Source organism: Astatotilapia calliptera, chromosome 11, assembly GCF_900246225.1.
Source record: "Astatotilapia calliptera chromosome 11, fAstCal1.2, whole genome shotgun sequence".
Taxonomy (NCBI): domain Eukaryota; kingdom Metazoa; phylum Chordata; class Actinopteri; order Cichliformes; family Cichlidae; genus Astatotilapia; species Astatotilapia calliptera.
In genome coordinates this window covers 18,161,254-18,183,545 of record NC_039312.1, presented here as the reverse complement: position 1 = coordinate 18,183,545, position 22,292 = coordinate 18,161,254, and the positions used below count along the sequence as shown (strand labels likewise).

Here is a 22,292-nt window from a genome sequence, read left to right as displayed (position 1 = left end):
TCCCACGAACGCCTGTCTCACATCGAGCACATTACTTTCAATTTTACTCACACGTTGGGCGGAGCTGAAGGCCAGCGGCACTGCCAAGCCTGACGCATTCAAGCCATATCAAAATTACTTAAGGAGGTTCTTTGATTTGTTTTTAATTTTAAGATTTGCTAAAGCATTTATGCACACACTATACGTTGAATACCAATGACATAGGGGGCGAAATCTTCTCTTACAAAAATGCTGGTTAATCACGTGAAAGTTAAGCGAACATGACCTGACGTCGGTCAAAGTAACTCATTTAAAATAAATTTAAACATGGCTTAGTTGATATCGAGTTTTGGTGTTTATGTGACGTATTTAAAAAAAAAATAGCCAGTGTCCTATCAGAAAACTTTCTATCTTTACGGAAAGAAAAAGCTCGCAAATCATTGCGGTGAGAACATCGGTATCACCTGTCCCATTTCTCCCATGTTTCGTGAACGCATTCCGTCTGTCGAGCGCGTTAAGAGGAAGTCGTTCTTTAGCAATCACAGTGCCTTAAAATTCAAAAAACCTGCAAAACGACACCCACAAATGATTCAAAGGGAAGCCATTTGGAACTGAAACGTTTCTTCCCAGCACTGTGAGTAGCATTTAGAGACTTCAGCTATCATAACTGTTGATCTCTGCTTCCTTTCGCCTGCCTTTTTTTTTTTTAGAAAAACATGTCTATATTATGTTAATCAATTTAACAGAAAAAAAACTCACATGCTAATTCGTTCTTTGTCAGAAATATGACATGTATTCCCATGTCTTATTTTAATTCAGAGGGCAGAATACGTGAGCTAAAGGGTGGTTTCGTGGATGAAAGTCAGATTTGTGGCCTATTTCTTTTATCCTGTAAACCTCGCGATTCTCGGGATGTTTCAAACGGTGCCGATTCTTTTCTTTTTTTTTTCGACCCTGGTGTCAAGTGAGCTCCACATGTGGACTCGTGCTAGCGGCAGAAGCACTGACAATATGTACAGTGGTTACAAAACGCTTGTTTTAATTGAGATATCGGTGTTTGTGGGAAAACAATAGGTACCGGAAGTAACCGCTTCCACGTGACTTCTGTATCGCTGCGTGTGTATGTGTATACTCGCTGCCAACATTATCTGTCAAGTAGCATATTTGTTGTTCTTCTTTGTATTTTATGCTTTTCAGAGGTTATCTCGTATCCCTGCGCACCGGACGGTATCTGCTCCTGATCTAAGGCGGAGATGACTACCGAGAAGACTGAATACACTCCCGTGGTGGTGGGAGCATCTCAGCCACCTCTCCCCGGGCAGCCAGCATTTCCCGTTGCCTTTGGCACGAACGTGCCGGGTCCAAGTACGCTCGAGGGCCACGTACCTGGTGCTGGTGTCCATCCCTTCCCTCCACCGACTGCGTTTGCACCCGGTGTCCCGGGAGATTTCGGAATGGCCGTGAACCCCAACCAAGGACAGTCAGGATTCGCCAACCCATCATATCCTGCATATCCTCCACCAGCATATGGCTTTAATGAAAATATCGCAGGTGGGTGTTTGAAACACTGCCACTTTTTTTTTTCTTTTAACTTTGTTCTCAGTTTGTCATTGCCATTGCAGGAGAAGTTTTCCATAATGAGGATCCACCAGCTTTTCATGAGAATCAAGAGTTTGATTTTGGATTGGATAACAAGACCATACGACGAGCGTTTATACGAAAGGTAAGAAGATGCTTCGGTTATTTTGAGCCACATATATTTGTAATATTTTCATCAAGTATCTTTGAAATAATCAGCAGGGTTATGTTACTTAAAGCTGAAACAAATGACTAAAACTAATATTTCCTACTTGGTAGGGTCAAACAGATACTTCAGTACAAACAAGATATTTACCTTGTTTATTATTTACAAATGTGTGTTCACTTTTCCCTACAGGTATTCTTGGTGTTAACCGCTCAGCTCATGGTGACATTCGCATTCGTGGCTGTTTTCACCTTTGTGGAACAGGTCAAGGTGTTTGTAGCGGCGAACATGTGGACATATTTGGTGTCCTACATTGTGTTCTTTGTGTCCATTTGCGTGATCAGCTGCTGTGGAAATGTTCGTCGTAGACACCCTTGGAACCTGGTTGCACTGGTAAGCCAGGGGGTGTTTTCGTCACTGTGTAGATTTTGGGGAAGGAAATCCTACTTGCACTTATGTAACTCCTTCTTTCAAAAACTGAGTTGGTTAATTTATAAGAAGTCGAGGGGTCGGGCAGCTTTTGTCCTAAAGTGTTGACATTTTGTACTTGAGGTTTACAGTAAAAAGTTGTGTAACTGTAAAATCATCTGTGATTTATCTGCCCGCTGATGTACTGTGCTTGTCTTCTTTACAGTCCATTTTGACTCTAAGTATGTCCTACATGGTGGGAATGATCGCCAGCTTCCATGAAACCGATTCGGTGATCATGGCTGTGGGCATCACAGCAATTGTGTGCTTCACGGTGGTCATCTTCTCTCTGCAGGTTTGTACCTGTAGATCTCTGCCTCTGGTCTACATGTCGAGTGCGTTAATCATTCTTCAATATGTAAATAATCATAGGTTTTTCTTCTTCCAACAGACCAAGTATGACTTTACTTCCTGTTACGGGGTACTTTTCGTCTGTTTAATTGTCTTGATTGTCTTTGGCTTCCTCTGCATCTTCATCCGTGACAAAATCCTGCATATTGTCTATGCTGGACTGGGAGCATTACTCTTCACCTGTGTAAGTCCTTAAACAAACTTGTCACTACTGCTAGGTCGGATTTGTGTGAAATTTTGTGTTGGTGCTTTTATTTTGTGATGCTGTAACCTAATCTAAATTGGTCACACATCAAAACAACAGTAATCAGCTGACATTTGTTTAGGGTCTTTCTTTAGAGTTCAGGGTTTATTCGTGTACCTTGTGGCTGGATTTCATACAGATGCTTTTCACAGAAGTCTGGTCAGTGGTTATAAGAAGGAGCAGACAGTCACAGAAAATAAGGAAGAAAGAAATGAACAAGACAGACTTTAAGAAACACCTGTCTTCAACCCAGACTTGCCACAGCACCCCAGGCAGCATTAAAGATGTAAACATTCGGTGTGACAGCAGTGTTTGTTTTCAGAAACATTACCATCACAGAACAGCTTTTTAATAATTAAAGGACTACACTCACCAGACACTGTTAGCTGTACCAGGCTAGATCCCGTTTTGCTCTCAGAACTCTAATTCTACATGGCAGGATGGATCCATGCTTTTTTATAATTTACACCAAATTCTGACCTTGCACCCGGTGTGGTCTTCTGCTGCTGTAGCCTATCTGCCAAGGTTCCACCCATTCTGGTGCTCATTTTAGCTGTAGCTACATATTCCTGCCTTGTTATTGGCTAATTAGATATTTGCTTTAACAAGCAGTTAAACCAGTATACCCAGTGAAGTGACTGGTGAGTGTACATTTAAACGAATGGCATGTTGAGTCTGGTCGGAAAGGGAATAAAGTGAAAGTGAATAACAGAGTGGTGGTTTCGCAGAGACACATTATTGAAGCTTTAAAGGTTATTTGAATGTTCATCTGGACAAGCAAAATGAAACCAACCTATCTCCGTAGCTTGATAGTGGCGCTAACTGTAATTTGGATAATGGAAACTGGAACTAATGTTGCACCACACATGAACAGAAGTCAGATCTTTATATATAAATTTTACTTTTTTTTTTCTTTTTTTTCCTGTTATTTATTGGTGAAAATCTTTGACTGTATTAAATTTGTGTGTTGCAGTTCTTGGCTGTGGACACTCAGATGCTTCTTGGCAACAAGGAACTGGCCCTGAGTCCCGAGGAATACGTCTTTGCTGCTCTAAACCTGTACACAGACATCATCAACATCTTCCTCTACATTCTCGCCATCATTGGCAGAGCCAGAGGAGGCTGAGCAAAGGGAGCGACAATCAAAACTGTTTTCTGTTCAAACACAGAAGCGAATTCTGATAATGTTGATTTTTGCTTTGCTTTGTAGTGTGTATTCGTTACATAGTTGAAGATTGCTTTTGCTTCACCCAGTAAATGTAGTTTTTGTATGATGCTATGTAGTGTAAGTAGGACCACATAGCCTCCAGCTTAGAGATTGCTACAGTTTTCTGCAGTATATGTACAAAACTTGTATTTTGGTTTAGAAAATTGTATCCTATGCCAAACAAAACCATTAAAAAGGACAAAGGTTTGCCAAAATGATCCCAAGGTTTTTTCTTTTTGTTTTGGTGGGGGTTTTTTTGTTTGTTTTTTTTACCAGGAGGAGTTTTAATTAGCCAGAAGAGTGCTTTGTTGATATCTAGTCTCATTAGCATGTGGACTTTGGGATTGTTTTGTCAAATTTTTGTTTGCTGGGATCAAAAGTGAATCTTTAATGCTTAACCTAAAAAAACCCAGCAGAAATAAGGGCTAAAATGTGCAGTAGATGAAACCGTAACTGCAGCCAAACCTAAATATAAATGTATGCGACTCCATGACAGCTAGGCAAGATTAATCCAATGATGAAACCTTTTAAAAAGTGATGAATTAATGGTCATTCCTTCATGTATCGAGGAAACTTAAAATCTTGATGCGCTCTCTCTTTCTCTCTCTCTCTCTTTCTCTCTCTCTCTTTCTCTGTTTTCATTGAACTAAAAGAATCCTGTCAAAGTCAACTGCTGCCAGAGTTCTGTTGTCATTTGAATTGATACAGTTTTGTTTTGGGGGCAGTTTGTGGCTTAGCTGTGAAACTGAGACCCTCCAATGAATCTGGAGCAAACTGCTGTGGCCTTGCGGTTAAAAAATGACCAGCTCAGGCAGGACAATGATCAGCTGAAGTCGATATTAAGTGTGGTCAAAGAAAACATAGACCTCAGAGCTAGGATGGAGAGCTTCAACAAAGACACTCTGGAGGAATTAACAGGTATTGTGGTTTTCTTTGCCACCAGGTGGTGGCATCAGTGTTGACTTCTGACTGGCTTTGCTTAGAAATCTATATTTTTTACTTCTTTAAACAAGTAATGTTATGTCTACGTGATGTATAGTAAAGTGTAAGCATTTATAAATATATTTTTTCTGTATTTTATTAATCGTCCTTAATATGTAGATCCAGCATTTTAAAAAACAACACTTCGTAGTAGAATAAATGGACCCAGGCTATTTTAAAGAAAAATAGCCTGGGTCCAATCACTTTGTCCTCAATCTCTCTGTATTAATGACTAATAAATATTATTTTCAGTGTACATTAAAGTATTTTCAAGTTAATTGTTTGAATGGCATTGCCCCGTTCTTTGAAGCGTACAAAGGCTAGCGAGGGCAACAATAGATCCTTGGTAAATGCATGTGCAGCATAATGACAATTGCTTTTATTTAATTTAATTTATAGAGGCGTATTTGTTATCCTGCACATTACGAGCAACATGCTTTTCAGGCATCTGTGGTTAAAAAAAGAGTGGTTCAAATACAGTACGATAATATAAAGTACTAGAGAGATAAAAGGGGTAATTTAAGTCAAATTGGGTTATAAAATGGGACATTTTGGGGGGAATGTCATTACAGACACACACTCTCTAATCCTTCGGTTAATCCATACTTTAAAATCAGGTCTATGCCATGGGGTCAACCAGCTCAGAAGGACTGAAACAAGTGTGATGGGGTTACGCCTCCACTCTGGAGTTACAATCAAAGAAAAGCTTTTGCAATAATCACTGGTTTATTAGACAACTTTCACTGTGCACATACCTCTGATTTTCTGCTTGTTATTAATGACGAATAACAAGGCCGTTGTTTTTTATCAGTTTGCTCCATCTCAGGAACAGAACCATTAACTCAGTGGCAGCGCACCTTTGATGAGAAACAATTCAGAAAAGACTTGCAACAAACCAAACCCAAATGGGAACATCGATCTTCGTCTCCCATCGACTTCAAGTCTTTCATCCAAAGCTCTCTGCATACAGACGCAGATGAGACAGCTGAGCGTCACAGCCGCAGAACTGATGTTCTTCTTGACAGCAAGGGTGATTGTTACTTCAAATGTAGAAAATGTTTGAGCTGTAATTGCACTGTTGACACTCTAAGAAAGGAATAATTCATTTTTATTATCTATCTTCAGCCCCAAACAGGCTTCTTGGAGAGATTTGCTATCAGCTGGATAGGAGAATTCTCTCCTACATCTTCCAGGGTCACACGAGGCTCTACGGTTTCATAATGGCCAATATACCAAACAAGATCATAGAGGTAAGAATTATCACAATGATATAATGAGGAGCTCAATTTAATTAGTACAAATGTGTCTGTTGAGGAGTTTCCTGTTTAATATGGCAGTGCTCATATTCACCTTTTATTTACTCATTACAGGTTAGCACACATCCACTGACAGGGAAGGTGGACCAAGGCTATCAGCTTCATCTCACTCAGAGGCATGCAGAGCTCGTGGAAAGGCTGAGCCAGCGTGGGTATAAAGAAGCACTTCACCCTCCTTTTACTGAGTTCATTGTGAACACCTACGGGATCCTAACGGAAAGGCCAAGTGAACACAGCACACAGGAAATGGACTACAATAATCCAGACTTCCTGAAGAAGGTGATAATGACCACTGCACCTAGAAAGCTTCACAAGGACCTGCTGGTTGTGCTCACTTGCCTCTGCATGATGGCAGAAATGGACAGAAAGCCACTTCTTTTTTGGTAGCTCCAGATCCAAATTTGGCTTTGCACCATCCTGAAGCTGGAATAAATGATTCGACATAGCAAATAATGTGTGTCTATGATTTTGTGCTTAATGAAAAATGTCTGCCATTTGATAGAGAAACCCAAAAATGAAACTCACAATTGCACATGTGTTTAGTCATTTCAACAACACCAATCAGCCAGCTTTATTTAACCAGAAAAACAATGAAGTATCCAGGGGGTTTAAAACTGTCACACACAAATAAGAAGCACAGCTTGATGACAGCTGTCTTAACAGTAATTTGATTTCAGCCAATATTCAGTGCAGTGTGGACTGCTATGGTATCCCCAACATTGGGGATCATGAGATACAGCATCAGGAAGTTTTCGTGGACCTAACTTTAAAGAGGTGATACTACAAAATGGCCGATATAGGTCTAATGCAATCTGGAGTTCTGTTTCCTCGCTTTGTTTCACATGTGAAGTAATCTGTTATTCTACAGTACTTTCTAAAATCTCAAGGCACCCCTCATTTTTGCTTGCAGTGACGTTCTTGTCATTTTTAAATAGTCCTGAAAAATAACTTTTCGGGATTTCTGAGGATCTATCAAAGTTTTTCTTTGCACATTGGCTGCTTCCTCAGCCTGATTAAGTCAGACGAATTTGTTTGTTTGCTTGTCTGTTAAACCACGTGAGACGACACAGTTTGACATAAAATAGTGTTTCTGCACCTAAAAGGTGATTTACAAAGAGCTGTTGTTACCATGTTGTGCAGTTCGTCCCTAATAAATACATAAATGAATGAATAAATAAGAGGAAATTGGATAAGTTTAGGACAAAGGGAGAAGGGAGTCTAAAATCTATCTACAGCAGATGAACAGTATCTAAAAGTTACGTTAGGGTTGACACAAGACTTTTGCACAGTACTGTATATGCTATGCATTTTTAAAAACTGAAATTGAAGCAGGACAGTTGCTGGCTCCGCAGTATGTAGTTTAGTTTGTCGTCAAGTAGGACTTTATAATTTTACTTTTATTATCGGAAAGTTTCATTTGTTACGTTAAGTCATATTTACGTCACTAACAATAAGTAAATATACTTAAAACAATTCAAGAAAAAAACACATGTATGGAAAATAAACAGCACAGTGACTTAGAAATATCAAATTCAATGGAGTTTTTCATTTGGCGAACAACAGCAGCTGATGCTGTAGGTCGCCCCAGGTGAGGTCACGTGCCATACGGGGCAGACACCATGACAACTCTGTAGGGGTGTGGCTTAATAACGTGACACACACCGAGCAATAAGAGCAATATGGTTTTATGTATGTTCAAAAGGACTGCTTTACTAATGTTATTATCTGCTTTCAAGCTAGACCGTACGTGTTTTCTACCGAGCATGTGCGAACAATACAAAGAAATAAAATAAACATTTCAACCGGCTGCTCGTTGTGTGGGTTCATCAGACGGACTGTGCCAGTTTACATGCTAAGGTAAGTAGACGTGTGACTTCCACGTTAGCTGGTGTTTTAAGCTAGCAATGCAACATCAAGGGTGTATAATGATAAACGACATGTAAAGAGAAGTGTTAGCATTTACTGAGAAAAAGATTGTGGGAATTCAAAAGTATGAATTTGAGAAGTGAAACGGTTAGCTTAAGCTTACTTGCAGATGGCCGATGAAGAGAGAACGTGTTATTCAGCTACATTTACCTGTACAAGTATGTTGCGAGCAGTGGCACAGAGATCTCTTGCTGATTAAGAGGCTAGATGATGATTTAAGTTACGTTAGCCTGTGTTTGTGTAACCTAGTTTTATTCCGTGATTTTTTTAAATAGTTAGGAATGTTAATCGAAAGTCAGAAATGGTCCTCAACCTTTGAACGCACCACCCTGGGGGTCCATTGTTAAGCAGTGTTTGTAGTATGATCTGGATTTTCACTGTGAATTAAATGCATCTCCAGCTCATATTGCTACAGTTAACGCCCTGATAGAGAATATGCTCGCCTTGGATCGATATAATTGTATGTATGTGCTTTTCAAACGACAAAAAGCAGCAGTACAAGGTTTGAACAAGATAAACATTTGTACTGTTTTACTTTACATAAACTCATGGGCCTTAGATGGTGTGTTAGATCTGTAAAGACACAAAGGTGTGGTGCTCAAGGCAAATTTTCACTGAAGCCTTACTCTGCCTTTAGTTAAATAAAAACTCTACAGATGGTGACAGCTGGATAATGTCAAGGCTGTTTCAAGCATGTTTTTTTTTCTCTTCTTTTAAAAGCAATCATTATGCATTGCGTAAACAATGAGTAAGCTGTCTGTTGTTTCCTGTGCATTTGATTATACTGCCTTCAGTTCTGTGCAGATGCCAGTTGCTTCATGCTTTCCAGAAATGCATGTACGGGCATGAAGTCGTAAAGCAGGTTATTCCATGAGAACGATTATTTCCTTTTTCTTGTTTCAGTGTCCAGTGGATCCCATGAAGAGGAGACGCTGCACAGGAATGAGGCCAGGCCGAGAAGCTCTGACGTTGTTGATTGTTGTTTAGAGACTGTAAATCAACATGGCCCTGCAGGCTTCTGCCTTTCCTAATGGCTTTGTTGCAGGCATCCATGCTGTGGGATGGGCTTTTATCGTGCCATGTTTCTGGTTTCTTGATCGCCTCATTGCTGTGTGCAAGTCCACCACTCTGGAGCAAAGTCAGCGGCTGGAACAGGAATGCTATCTTCGCCCCCTCGAGGTCTTTTTTGGCTCCATTACCTTCTTTATTCTTTTTCTCGCTACTGCCCCTTTGGCTTTTCTTGGCTTTCTGCTTTGGGCACCTCTTCAGGCCTGCCGCAGGCCATTTAGCTACCACAGAGAGATACCATCCTTACCAGAGAAGGCAACAAACAAGGGCTTTGAGCTGACTGGTAAGGCGTCATTTGTCTTTGCTTCAGCCAACCTTTGTCTGCTGCCTGACAGCCTGGCTCGCTTTAACAACTTGGCTAACACTCAACGTAGGGCAACTGCTATTGGCCAATGCATTGTGCAGGGCATATCTCGCCCTAATATCCGGATATTAGTTGATTCCCCCAGCAGCTGTGGTACTCTCAGCCCTTCCAGCAGCATTCTTCCCACAGTGAACTCACCTACATACGGGGCTACAGTAAGTCAACATCCTGACCCAGCTGAAATGCATGATCTAAATCTAAATTCTAACATAGATTGTGTACCCAATGATGATACAGAAGAGCCTTTGAATGAGTCCACCTTTCCCCTCCTCAATTCCAACCGTAACTCTAACCAACAGGACCAATCAAGTCAGCAAAATCCCCGAGCTTTGAGCTCTCAGGGACTCCGCCAGCAGAGTGATGTACCCTGGGAGATATTGCCACTGTTTCCAGCCAACGTCGACATACTGTGCCTTGAAGAAGTGTTTGATAAGAGGGCTGCACGGAAGCTCACCAATATATTGAAGCTTGAATTTGGACACATACTGTATGATATAGGTGTGTATGCATGCCAGCCACCATGCAGATGTTCTTCTTTTAAGTTCTTCAACAGTGGGCTCTTCCTCGCCAGCCGATTCCCTGTCCTCGAGGCCCAGTACCACTGCTTTCCAAACAGCCGAGGAGAGGATGCACTGGCTGCCAAGGGTCTGCTTTCTGTTAAGGTGCATTGCTTAACGTCCCCCTCTTTAATCTGTCTTTTCTTTTTTTCCCTTTTTTTTTTTGTTTTTGTTTTGAAATCTTCAGATCTGCTAGTTTTGGATGCTTGCACGTCATCGTATAGGGATAAATTGTGTTCAACGTTTCATTTTAGAAGTATGCTTTCATATTTATGGACAGGAAGTGGAAATTTCATCAGAGCTTAGCTGATCTGAGATAAAGAACTGAAACTGTGAGCAAAATTCGTGACACCTCAAAAAGTTTAGAAGTCAGTTTAGGTCCATTAGTTAACTTTATGATGTGGAAATATGTGATATAAAGTAGTGGATGCATGCATAATAAGGAGGGTCATCTTATGAAGTTACAGACATTTTTAGTGAGGTATTGAGTGTTGATTTCATTGGACTTTGTTGCTTTTATGTAAAATAGAATTAATACTTGGGCTTTTGTATCAGTTTGAATAAACAGAAAATATGATGCCATGATTGTTTTTTTTGTTTTTGTTTTAATTTCTAGGTGCTTATTGGGAAGAACCAGAAACAGAAGAGAGTGGTTGGCTATTTTAACTGCACACACCTTCATGCACCAGAGGGTAGGTCCCAATTTCTGATTTGGCTTAATTAAACAAATTATAAAATCTTTTCATATTTAAATTTTTTTATTTTTTTATTTTAAGTTGTGTTTAGGAGACCCTCTGTGTAATCCTATTTCAGGTGAAGGGGAAATTCGTTGTATCCAGTTAGAAATGGTAACTAAGTGGATCGCGGAATTTCAAGCTGCCAACAAACAACCTGATGAGGATGTTGTTTTTGATGTACTCTGTGGAGATTTCAACTTTGACAACTGCTCACCTGGTGTGTTGCTGTCTCATGCAAGACTTTATTCTGTTAATATTTTTCCTTTTTGTTAATATTGTGTTTTTAACCAGTTTTTAAAATGTATTCATCTAGATGATCGTCAGGAACAGAGTCACTCTGTTTTTGAGGAATACAAAGACCCTTGCAGGGCCGGACCTGGAAAGGAGAAGCCCTGGGTCACCGGTTTGTACTATTTATTCCCTGTAGCACTTCATAGTTTGACTATATGACAAATTTCAACAAAGATTAGAGAATTTTTATGGTTTGTTTTTGAAGGTACTCTGCTGGAACAGCCCACATTGTATGAAGAAGATGTAAACACCCCAGAAAATCTACAGAGGTACTTTTGCCACTTTTGTTGTTTTCAGGAAAACTAAATTTCTGATAAGAAATCCTTACACACTGTTTATGGTTACAGCAACCTGCCCTGTCTTTTTCATGCTCTTGTAGGACTTTGGAGAGTGAGGATCTGAGAAAGAGGTTTATCGCTCCTCCTGTACCTAAGGCGGACTTTCCGTTGGTGTACCCTGAAACTGACCAGCCGTGGATCGGACGACGGATCGACTATATCCTGTACCGCGAAAGCTCCATTTCGAAGCAGTGCCGAACAGTATGTGCCTCTCTTATTTCCCTGTGTTCAGTCCCCAGTCTTTTCATTTGCTCATTTGTGTTTGAAATGTTTATATCTGTAGATCATTCAGAAAATATTTGCAAATTGCAGAACTACTGACAGCCTCCTCATTTAGAAGAATAATTTATCATTAGAAAATGCATAAAATCTTTTTTTCCATTTAGGAAATTGAAGAGGTGACCTTTATAACTCAGCTGGCTGGGCTTACGGACCATATTCCTGTGGGACTCAAACTGAATGTGGTTATGGACTCAGACTCTGCTGATGAATGAGGACTCATTCAAACAACAGTACAAAATGCACAAAAAAAGTGCACTGCTTTACTCTGTACAGGTACAAGAGTGTTTTGACTATATACTTGAATTTGTAATTTTAATGACCAAGGAGATTATACCTCAGGTGAACTTTATACATTTTTATAGCATAAAGGTTTTATAATCGATGCATTTTATATATCAGGGGTTGTTCAGGCCAGAGGTGTTGATTTTATAAAACAGTAGCATTCTCCTGTCATAGCTTCCTACCAAAATAAATGCAAATAATGAATTTTATACCTTTCTTTCTGACAACATTTAAGAGGTGCATTTTTTTACTTGTCCTTCTGACACAGCAGACAATAGTACTGTTGTGACTGTCATCCAGCTGCTAGACAAAATGTTGACAGCACACAATTATGATTATAATGAACAAAAGTTTCAACAAACAGTTCATTAGTAAGTAGCAGTTTTGTTTTCTTATATACACAACCATGCCAGTCTTACAGTTCATCAAAGTAGCAGAGGCTTTGAAGAAAGTAAATACGAAATAAAAAGCCAGAGTGATTTAAATGTTGCTGGAAACTGAACTTGAACTTGAAATTAAGTAAATAATGAATATAACCTCAACTCCAATTTAAGAGCTGCAACATTTGATGAGATGCAACAATAAAATATGGCAGGTGAATTGATATGTACAATTAGATGTTCTTCTGGAAAACCTTGAGTCCTGGTATTCATGTGGATGTGATTGTGACGCACACCACTCACCAAAACAGTGATGCTCACATTCACTTCAAAGGCACCTCCAGACGGCGGGGCAGGACAATACACTTCATTTGAGACTTGCTCAGAAGAATAGACCAAGCTGTTGATCCCACCTGCAAAGTCTGCAGATCTAAATGCAATTGCATGTCCACTGGATATAAAGGAACAGCCAAACATCACAAGACATCCCCAGAGTTCCTGTGTCCATTCCCCGAATGGGTCAGCTGGTTTAATGGGTCAGGTTTTCATCATATCTTAAAGAAGGAAGTGTATATGCTTCAGTTAGTGGTTTTTAGATCTGGACAAATGTAACAAATTAAATCAGGGGTTCCTCAGTTGTCTGTTCTTGGACTATTACTCTTTAGCTTTTACATGTTCCAGCATAAAATATCCTATTCAGATGATACACAGTTGTAGTCATCATTTTCCTCCAATGATCTAACCCTTGTTTGCAAATTAATGGAGCAATAAATGATCATAGTATCTGCTGTCATCATTTTCAACATTATTTCAGAACTGAACAGAGACGAGGCAAATATTTGTTGTTGCTCAAAAAGGTCAGAGAACATTTGTTCATATTTATCATTCATTTCTCGGAAACACAATGAGCAAGTCTGGTTTGATAACTGGTTTGTTCACTAGATGGGCTTTCTATCACTTTAAAGTGCATATTCAAAATGAGGAATGTTTTACCTCAACCTGACTGTGAGAAATTGGTCCATGCATTCATATCACGCAGGTTAGACTATTTGAATGCTCAATTTGCATCAGTGGGACAACTTCAGCTTATTCAGAAAGCAACAGGCAGAGTCCTTATGCATACAGTCAGGTCCATAAATATTGGGACATCGACACAATTCTAACATTTTTGGCTCTATACACAACCACAATGGATTCCAAATGAAACAAACAATATGTGCTTTAACTGCAGACTGTCAGCTTTTATTTGAGGGTATTTATATCCAAATCAGGTGAACGGTGTAGGAATTACAACAGCTTGCATATGTGCCTCCCACTTGTTAAGGGACCAAAAGTAATGGGACTATTGGCTTCTCAGCTGTTCCATGGCCAGGTGTGTTATTCGCTCATTATCCCAATTACAATGAGCAGATAAAAGGTCCAGAGTTCATTTCAAGTGTGCTATTTGCATTTGGAACCTGTTGTCAACTGTCAAGATGATATCCAAAGAGCTGTCACTATCAGTGAAGCAAGCGATAATTAGGCTGAAAAAACAAAACAAACCCATCAGAGAGATAGCAAAAACATTAGGCGTGGCCAAAACAACTGTTTGGAACATTTTCAAAAAGAAGGAACACGCCGGTGAGCTCAGCAACACCAAAAGACTAGGAAGACCACGGAAAACAACTGTGGTGGATGACCGAAGAGTCCTTCCCCTGGTGAAGAAAACACCCTTCACAACAGTTGGCCAGATCAAGAACACTCTCCATGAGGTAGGTGTATGTGTGTCAAAGTCAACAATCAAGAGAAGACTCCACCAGTGTGAATACAGAGGGTTCACCACAAGATGTAAACCATTGGTGAGCCCCAAAAACAGGAAGGCCAGATTAGAGTTTGCCAAACGATGTCTAAAAAAAGCCTTTACAGTTCTGGAACAACATCCTGTGGACAGATGAGACCAAGATCAACTTGTACCAGAGTGATGGGAAGAGAAGAGTATGGAGAAGGAAAGGAACTGCTCATGATCCTAAGCACCTTATCAGTGAAGCATGGTGGTGGAAGTGTCATGCGTAGGCATGTATGCCTGCCAGTGGAACTGGTTCTCTTGTGTTTATTGGTGATGTGACTGCTGACAAAAGCTGCACGATGAATTCTGAAGTCACTGGACAGCACTTCACAGTGCAGATGGACAATGACCCAAAGCATACTGCAAAAGCAACCAAAGAGTTTTTGAAGGGAAAGAAGTGGACTTTTTTTTTGCAATAGCTAAGTCAATCACCTGACCTGAATCTGATTGAGCATGTCTTTCACTTGCTGAAGATGAAACTGAAGGGAAAATGCCCCAAGAACAAGCAGGAACTGAAGACTGTTGCAGTAGAGGCCTGGCAGAGCATCGCCAGGGATGAAACCCAGCGTCTAGTGATGTCTGTGTTCCAGACTTCAGGCTGTGATTGACTGCAAAGGATTTGCAACCAAGTATTAAAAAGTGAAAGTTTGATTTATGGTTCTTATTCTATCCCATTACTTTTGGTCCCTTAACAAGTGGGAGGCACATATGGAAACTGTTGTAATTCCTACACTGTTCACCTGATTTGGATGTAAATAGCCTCAAATAAAAGCTGACAGCCTGCAGTTAAAGCACATCTTGTTTGTTTCATTTGGAAACTTGAGCATATCCAAGTGTTGGAGTCACTCCATTGGCTCCAGTTCAATACAGAATTACCTTTAAAATCCCTCTTATAGTTTATATTGCGGTCGGGTCATCAGATGTAGATCTTGTAACTAGTCCCAGAATTAGATCCAAGTGTGCTGAAAGTGCTTTCAATTACAGTAGTCCCATTCTTTGGAACAAGCTACCTGCTGACCTGAGGTCAAGTACATAAAAAAACAAAACAAACAAACAAAAAAAAAAAAATCCCAGACTCAATCGCGCTCTCACAGGCCTTCACTTAACACCTGTGTGTGCATGTGCAAATTAATTACATCATTAAAATGTAATTTCCAAACATGTTTCACATGTTTAAAGTGGGTTCATCAGTCAAGTCAAAGTAAATCACAGGGCAATGGACTAACCTTACATGTGGAAATCAGAGTACAAAGAAAATCCACAGCCTGAAGTTTCGGTAGCTTTCGCTACCGATAGGGGGAGCTCTATATTTTCCCCCCCACAATCACGACCTTAAAGCCAACAAAAATGCATTAAAAGCCAATCAAAACCGAGGACATGAAACACTTCCTGTTTTTAGCGCTGTAAACTCGTGGATAGCTGTTTCCGTAATACTGTAATGTTATGCAGGTGAAGACCATGAATTTACTCTGTCACTCGCGGAAAGTGCTGTCCTCGGTGTTGAGAAGTAGTGTTTTACTAAAGCCAACAGAGGCTTTTGGAAGCATTTGTTCAATCTCCAAAGCTCGGTGCATTAGCCTGTCTGTGCCTCAACATTTTACAGCAAATCTGACCTCATGTCAACACTCGCATCACACAGCGTCCTTCACCGGGCACTTTGACATAAAAAGATGTTATTCGGAAAGCGAAGAGAGCCGAAATTCAGAGAGTAATGGCGTGATTGAAGATGATTCACATGAACTGGACGATAATAGCAGCGAAAACAGCTCCTTAAGTCGCAGTAAGTACTTAGAGCGTGATAGAGGTTTCAAGAGCAGTCGCTTACTTGCTTTATCATGTGTAATATAATTGAATTTCTTGACGTTTCACGGTTACGCGACATTTGGTCTTGAAAGTGTGATACCTGAAAAGTTTTTATGGTGCATCTTCAGGTTGCAAAAACAAAGTCCTGCTTCTTATTTCTGACAAAACTGCCAATATGACGGCAGATGCCTAAATTCTTGCTTAATATGCTTATTATTTGTGCCAGTAATTAATTGGCAGGTAATAGTAAACACTGGGATTTCATGAAGGATGAAAGAATGTAAATATCTACTACTTACAGATAAAACAAAGGAAAATATACAGTTGGGATACTTAAAAAGATGATTCATACGGTTTAGATGGTTCACATCAAGTGTGTGCAGTTTCATTAAAAACAATTAAACTCTAATAAAAATATTAAATATTTTTAAATCTGACATGATTGCGCATTAAATATAAAACTTTTTGTCATTTATGCTGTTGTTTTTCATTTAAGCCAAATAAGCATCAGATGTGTGTCATTTACTGTTATGGACACTACAGCATGCAACAGGCTGCACAAAACTGCAGCCTGTTGATCATGTCCACAGGATATGCAGAATTTATAAATAAAAAAGTAATGTAATGTTTATATTTGCTGATGTATTACTCAGGTTGTGTAATGTTACAGACACTGCAGAATTTGTCTGGCAAAGTCCACACCTTCACATATTGACAAGAGGAAGTAATGAAGAAAAATAATTAGTCACAGAAGTATAGAATTACACATGTAACACTTAAAAAAATTGGTATTAAAGGACATGCAAATGTGCTAGATCATAATTTGGAGGGTATTTGCATTTGTATATCAAATAAACAACCTTTGATTATATATCATTTCTTTTTATTCAATGATTTCAATCAACACCTGTGTAAACGTTCTCACCAGGACCAACTCTGTATAAAATTACTAGAAAATACTTCTTAGTTACATGGATGAATGCAGTTTTGTCATTTCATTGTGGGTGACTCATGTTCAAAGTACCAGTATGTTTCTGTAAAATGTCTTTTTCCAAACTGCCTTGCAGTGACTCAAAGAAAGTAGGACCCCTGTGCTGCTTACATGCTCGTACTGCTTTACCATTTTCTTTTCTTTTTGTCAAGGATCCTTGGAGACTTTCAGTCTTGATGTGCTGGTGTCTCTTCTGCGTCAGGAAAATGCAGTAGACCTCTGTGTGATTAAAGTACCAGAGCAAATCAAATACGCTGAGTACTTCATTGTCGTCAGCGGTGTGTCACCAAGGCACTTGCGCGCAATGGCACTTTATGCCATTAAAGTGGTAACTTACCTCTGTTTATTCTTTGTTACATGCTAAATATATTTGTTCTTTAAACTCATACAAAGGATGCTTTTACTTCAGTACAAGTTTCTGAAGAAAGATGAAGATCCAAATGTCAAGATTGAAGGGAAAGATGCAGAAGATTGGATGTGTATTGACTTTGGTATGTATATCCTTATTATTTGTTTAACAATTCCTATCCACTAAATTAACCATCTATAAAAGTTACAAGTATTTGTTTTTCTGTGTCTCAGGTAATATGGTTGTTCATTTCATGCTGCCAGAGACTAGAGAAGTGTATGAACTCGAAAAACTTTGGACTCTCCGCAGCTACGATGAGCAGCTGAAGAGTATCCCAACTGAAACACTCCCAGAGGATTTCATATTTGATGTTGAAGTTACAAAGTGAAAACATCTAAGGCTAAATAATAAGATGTGCCCAGACTGAACTACTTTGAGTTTTGGATACATTCTTTACAGTCAAAACCAAATCTGTTGGATTTCCAAAAGTACTTTAAGTGACAGAAATGCTGAAGCCCAACTTACCAGTATATACTGATCTCAGATATATTAACTGTACTATCTACATTATATCTCATCTAATGAGCATAATATCCCATGGCAAGACATCCATCTGTCTGCAGTTCACAAGTTACTCCATCTACTACTGGGCAGGTTTTAATAAAACTTGCACACAATGAAAATATACTCCAAATTGTTCTCAAGGTTGCATTTTGCCAGATGAGCTACTATCTGAAGTCTTTAATGGAACATAAAGAAAAAAAAAATACATGCTTTTGGCTATTTAGAAATTGTGGCATCACATAACTTGTCCAACGAAGTATGGACAATAGAAAGTACGATGCTATAACATCAAATATGCAGAAACAACAAATTGTGTAGACTTATGCACGGTGCCTTACACTTTGTTATGACATACACACCACTCGGACATAGGCTCTTGCAAATTTGCAGATATAGAAAGCATGTTACTGAGCCATCACATCATTTTTCTGCAGGGGTCATCCCAGCATTTACAATGATAGTGATTTATCTGTGATAGGCTAATGTATACTTGTATACTGGTCAGCCTTCAGTATTTTTCTTTAGATAAATAATCCAGAAACCCAACACCTTTTGTGTTTAAAATTGACAACCTCTAATGATTCTGTTAATTTTTCGTACTGTTTGACATCACTGGTACGGTGATATGGTGTTTGTAAAATGCTAAAATGACTCATGAGTTTGCAGATAAAATGTATGTTTTATCCTGTTTAGATTGTTGAAGTAAATTATTTTTTCTTACATTTCAGACGTGTTGATTGATGATTAATATGGTGTCGAGGTGAGGACAAAGAAGAGGCAGACGTTGCTGTCGAGCAGACGAAATGCATAGGTTCAGTGTTGATTCAGTCTCCCCAGGTGTGAATATACTTATTCACAAGCACCTGCAACTGTGTCTGAAGAGCAAGAGCCTTTTAATATTTAAACCTGACAGCAGCAAAGCAGTATTCACATTTGCAGGTATAATTTAAAAAATAGTCTGTATTTAAAATATATTCAAGTCTCAGAAACACATTTTCTGCAAAATTCAAGCAAGAATAAATAAATAAGAGAAAGAAGAATATAGAGTCACTAAAACAAGTCATTTAAGATGATGTTTTCAGCCAAATCCATCTGAGTGCTTTGTTTCGGAAAAAAATTGTTGCCCAGGCCATTATTCGTTACACGCATTCACTCAGCACTTACAAGATAATAAGACAATAAAAGACTCAAAAGTAAGTGTATCCAACACCTAGGTTGATTAGGACATGGACAGATTAAGAGTTTCTGTCTTTTTTCATGGTTTCTGACATCAATATCACATTAAAAAACAGACTGATAAATAGATTTTTGGACCTTTTTGACATTTAAAGAATACGGAGCCTGAGGGTAGAAACTAAGCCAAAACATACACAAACACTGATACAACTCGCACTATATCCCCATAACTTTCTTGCATGCAAGCATTACGCTTCATTGACTTATTGTCAGGACATTAGCTAAATGTGAAAATGTAATGAGGCAGGAGATGCCTGCACAGAGCCGACTGGACCTGGTGTTTGAATGCTTTTAACTTGTGGTCGTGCTGCTTGCACATGAATGGAAAATGAAGAATGAGTCAGACTAATGTTTAAAAACAGATGGGGAAGCAGTGAATTTGGACATCTTCATGCAACATAGTCTCTGGTTTCCAGTACACTCCCAATATAAACCCACTGAGATGAAAGTTAGACTTTGTTGATCACACTTACTTATTCAGTAGTTTAAATTAAAAAATAAGACTATCAAGTAATTATTTTTAATATTATTTGTCTTTATTGTAATATAGTAATTTATTTTTTTAAACTAGCTTATTTCTATTTTTTCTTTTTTTTTTTTAAAGGCTCTGGGGGAAAATTGCAGTTTGAAAAATCTTTTTGTTCCACTCAAATTTTGAGTGGATAATGTTCTCATTATCTATACAGCTGTTTCACCCACTGTTTTCTCCCCATTAGGGACCAGGTGCTACGATGGAGGAGATTATGAAGAAAGGGAGGTTAATTAGTAAATAGTAGCAGAGTTTATGTCTTGCATGACTCATTGCTATACAAAGCTCACAGTCGGCTTACTTTCACATACATTACCAAAGTGCATATGCAATTAAATTCTATCATGGTCTTTGTGTAGCATTAGGTTTCTGTATAAAGAAAGGAGTATATTATTTAGTAGGTGGTCATTACTATCCAGTGCAACTGGCTAAAATAAATAATTTATCTTCCAGAATTCCTACTGAAAGTTTTAGCTTTAATCCTCAACTAGAAGTCCATCTGGGTGTCAGGCTTTTGATATTTTAGTACGAGTAAATGTATGTATTTAGGCCTTCTGATAGTCCTGCAGGTGGGCTCTCTCTTTGTAGATAACGTTTGTGAGGAGCATTACAAGAGAGCACATCAATTTTATCAGAAATGGCACTTGAAGGACTCTGTGCTTTATCCACCTGGCCCTCATTTGTCATCACAATACCTGATGTCACAAACTATTTAAATCAGTCCGTAAAGTGTGTTCAGCATCAAGTGCAAATGTGCTTGCAAAGATTCTGGGAGTATTTGTAAAAAGTAAATAAATAGTTTTGAGCTTCTTGTACCCCAACGCCTGTGTCCGGTGATGACAATGAAGTACATGATTGATGCCTGGTTGGCAGCTCCTGCCACAGCAGTCAGTTGGTGTCTGCTCCAAGCATGCCAAGTTTGACTGATCTGATCAGCATAGTGTTGTTTTGGAGCATTTTTCCTGACAGATTCATACTAACAGTGAACCTGATCACTTGGCAGTGATACTCAGTGCCATGAAAATCGCAGTATTAACATGTAAATGCTTTCTATGAATAACAATGTCATTTTCTTTTACAGCATCTGAATATTTTGCCTGTAATATGAGCCAGAAAAAGTTTTTTGTTTGTGTTTAGCCGACGTTACCAGCAAGGACTTGTGCTGTTGCTTTGGAGTGCAGCGCTCATATGACTGCCACAGAACAGCAACGATTTACTGCCAAGTTTTTGTTGAGTGCCCTTCTAAGAAAATAGTTGCCATTAAAGTTGTCTTATCATTTTGGGGCTGAAAGCTTTTTGTGCCCTCTATCAACTGAAATTGAAAATTTAAGGAGTTTTTTGTGATTTCCTGCCCTTTCTTGTATGATTTCGAGTAATTTAGAGCTATGCTTGCTCGTTTGGCCGAAATTGCTGCAGTTATTGTCTTAAGACAACTGCCTGTATTCAGTAGTGTTTAATTTGGACTTAAAGATGAGATACATGAAGCAGTTTTAAAAGGCCATAAAATCAAAGGATTTAACATATACTAATGAGTTTTGAACTTTTGGTTCATTACTGCTAACCGTTTAAAGGCTTTGACTAGGCTGCTCTTGTATAATTTGCACACAATACACAATTGTGTGATAGCAAGGAGCACGAATGCCTGTTCTTTTATTTCCAGCAGCTTTTCCTATTTTTGAGATGGTTAATGCACAATTTCATGAGTTAATTTTGTTTCCTGATGAGCCACAAGTTCTTTTGAGCTGCATCAGTCAAGGCATCCGGCATTTCAAAAACAATAATAAAATAAAAAAGTCAAATCAAACATGTGGAGCTTCCTGCTGTATCAGCCCCTTGTGATTAAGGTAGTAGTTAAAAGTAGCTTTTGATGTAGACCCCCTTTGCATTTCTCTATGAAGTGAAACATAATTTTTCCAAACACTAGGGCATCCTTTCATTTTTCAGCTTAATGTGAAAACCATGGCCATCTTAAGTTACACATCATCAGTTTTATTAAAACATACCATGCTGCTTTTGGTCTTAAGTAGATTTTCTACATTAATAAAACTTTTAGCTTTCATCTCCACTCATCAGTACTTTTCCATGATAACTTCAAAATCTTTTTGTGAACCAAAGAAAAGTTTGCTGTAATCAGGTGTACTCTTATTGCTTATTTAGACCTCCTTATTTTTTTTTAAACATAGAAAACAAAGCCATTAGGGTAAACAAAAATGATGCAGACCTTTTGGGTTGTTCCAAATGAATTGGTCCTATTGTAGAACACAAATTTCTGTAGCATGTTAGTGATGTACTTAATTTACATTTATAAAAAAACAAAGGTTATGAGTTTTTTTTTCTGAAATAATGCCATTTTTTGTTTCACTGCTTTGCTACTTTGAGCTTAAATAATGCAACCATAGATATTTCTCAGGAGTAGCCTAAAAGAACAGAATTACCCCCCACACACACACACACACACCCCTCCCCACATGGCACAAGCT

The 22,292-nt window shown here is 38.8% G+C and overlaps 4 protein-coding genes across 5 annotated transcripts; all 4 read left to right on the top strand.

Moving 5' to 3' along the window:
* The first annotated feature begins 252 nt into the window (after positions 1–252).
* On the top strand, positions 253–4,663 carry grinab (glutamate receptor, ionotropic, N-methyl D-aspartate-associated protein 1b (glutamate binding)). The gene is made up of 7 exons (XM_026185845.1): positions 253–613; positions 1,177–1,530; positions 1,602–1,702; positions 1,916–2,116; positions 2,358–2,486; positions 2,583–2,726; positions 3,760–4,663. Exons 2-7 carry the CDS (start codon positions 1,233–1,235, stop codon positions 3,910–3,912), a joined length of 1,026 nt encoding a protein of 341 aa, XP_026041630.1. The 5' UTR covers positions 253–613; positions 1,177–1,232; the 3' UTR covers positions 3,913–4,663.
* Positions 4,664–4,726: 63 nt separating this feature from the next.
* On the top strand, positions 4,727–6,735 carry LOC113032763 (speriolin-like protein). Its single transcript, XM_026185846.1, has 4 exons — positions 4,727–4,911; positions 5,786–6,004; positions 6,100–6,224; positions 6,345–6,735. Exons 1-4 carry the CDS (start codon positions 4,752–4,754, stop codon positions 6,675–6,677), a joined length of 837 nt encoding a protein of 278 aa, XP_026041631.1. The 5' UTR covers positions 4,727–4,751; the 3' UTR covers positions 6,678–6,735.
* A 1,154-nt stretch (positions 6,736–7,889) lies between these two features.
* On the top strand, positions 7,890–13,298 carry smpd5 (sphingomyelin phosphodiesterase 5). Of its 2 annotated transcripts, XM_026185514.1 has the most exons (9): positions 7,892–8,147; positions 9,120–9,803; positions 9,948–10,310; positions 10,822–10,897; positions 11,019–11,159; positions 11,256–11,345; positions 11,439–11,502; positions 11,613–11,772; positions 11,958–13,298. In XM_026185514.1, the coding sequence occupies exons 2-9, from the start codon at positions 9,219–9,221 to the stop codon at positions 12,063–12,065; spliced, it is 1,587 nt and encodes a 528-aa protein (XP_026041299.1). In that variant the 5' UTR covers positions 7,892–8,147; positions 9,120–9,218; the 3' UTR covers positions 12,066–13,298. The 2 variants fall into 2 exon arrangements, with proteins under 2 accessions (XP_026041298.1, XP_026041299.1); XM_026185513.1 differs by having other exon boundaries at positions 7,890–8,147; positions 9,120–10,310.
* Positions 13,299–15,407: 2,109 nt separating this feature from the next.
* Positions 15,408–18,769, top strand: malsu1 (mitochondrial assembly of ribosomal large subunit 1). The gene is made up of 4 exons (XM_026184192.1): positions 15,408–16,120; positions 17,287–17,462; positions 17,544–17,625; positions 17,717–18,769. Exons 1-4 carry the CDS (start codon positions 15,784–15,786, stop codon positions 17,869–17,871), a joined length of 750 nt encoding a protein of 249 aa, XP_026039977.1. The 5' UTR covers positions 15,408–15,783; the 3' UTR covers positions 17,872–18,769.
* Positions 18,770–22,292: the final 3,523 nt, after the last annotated feature.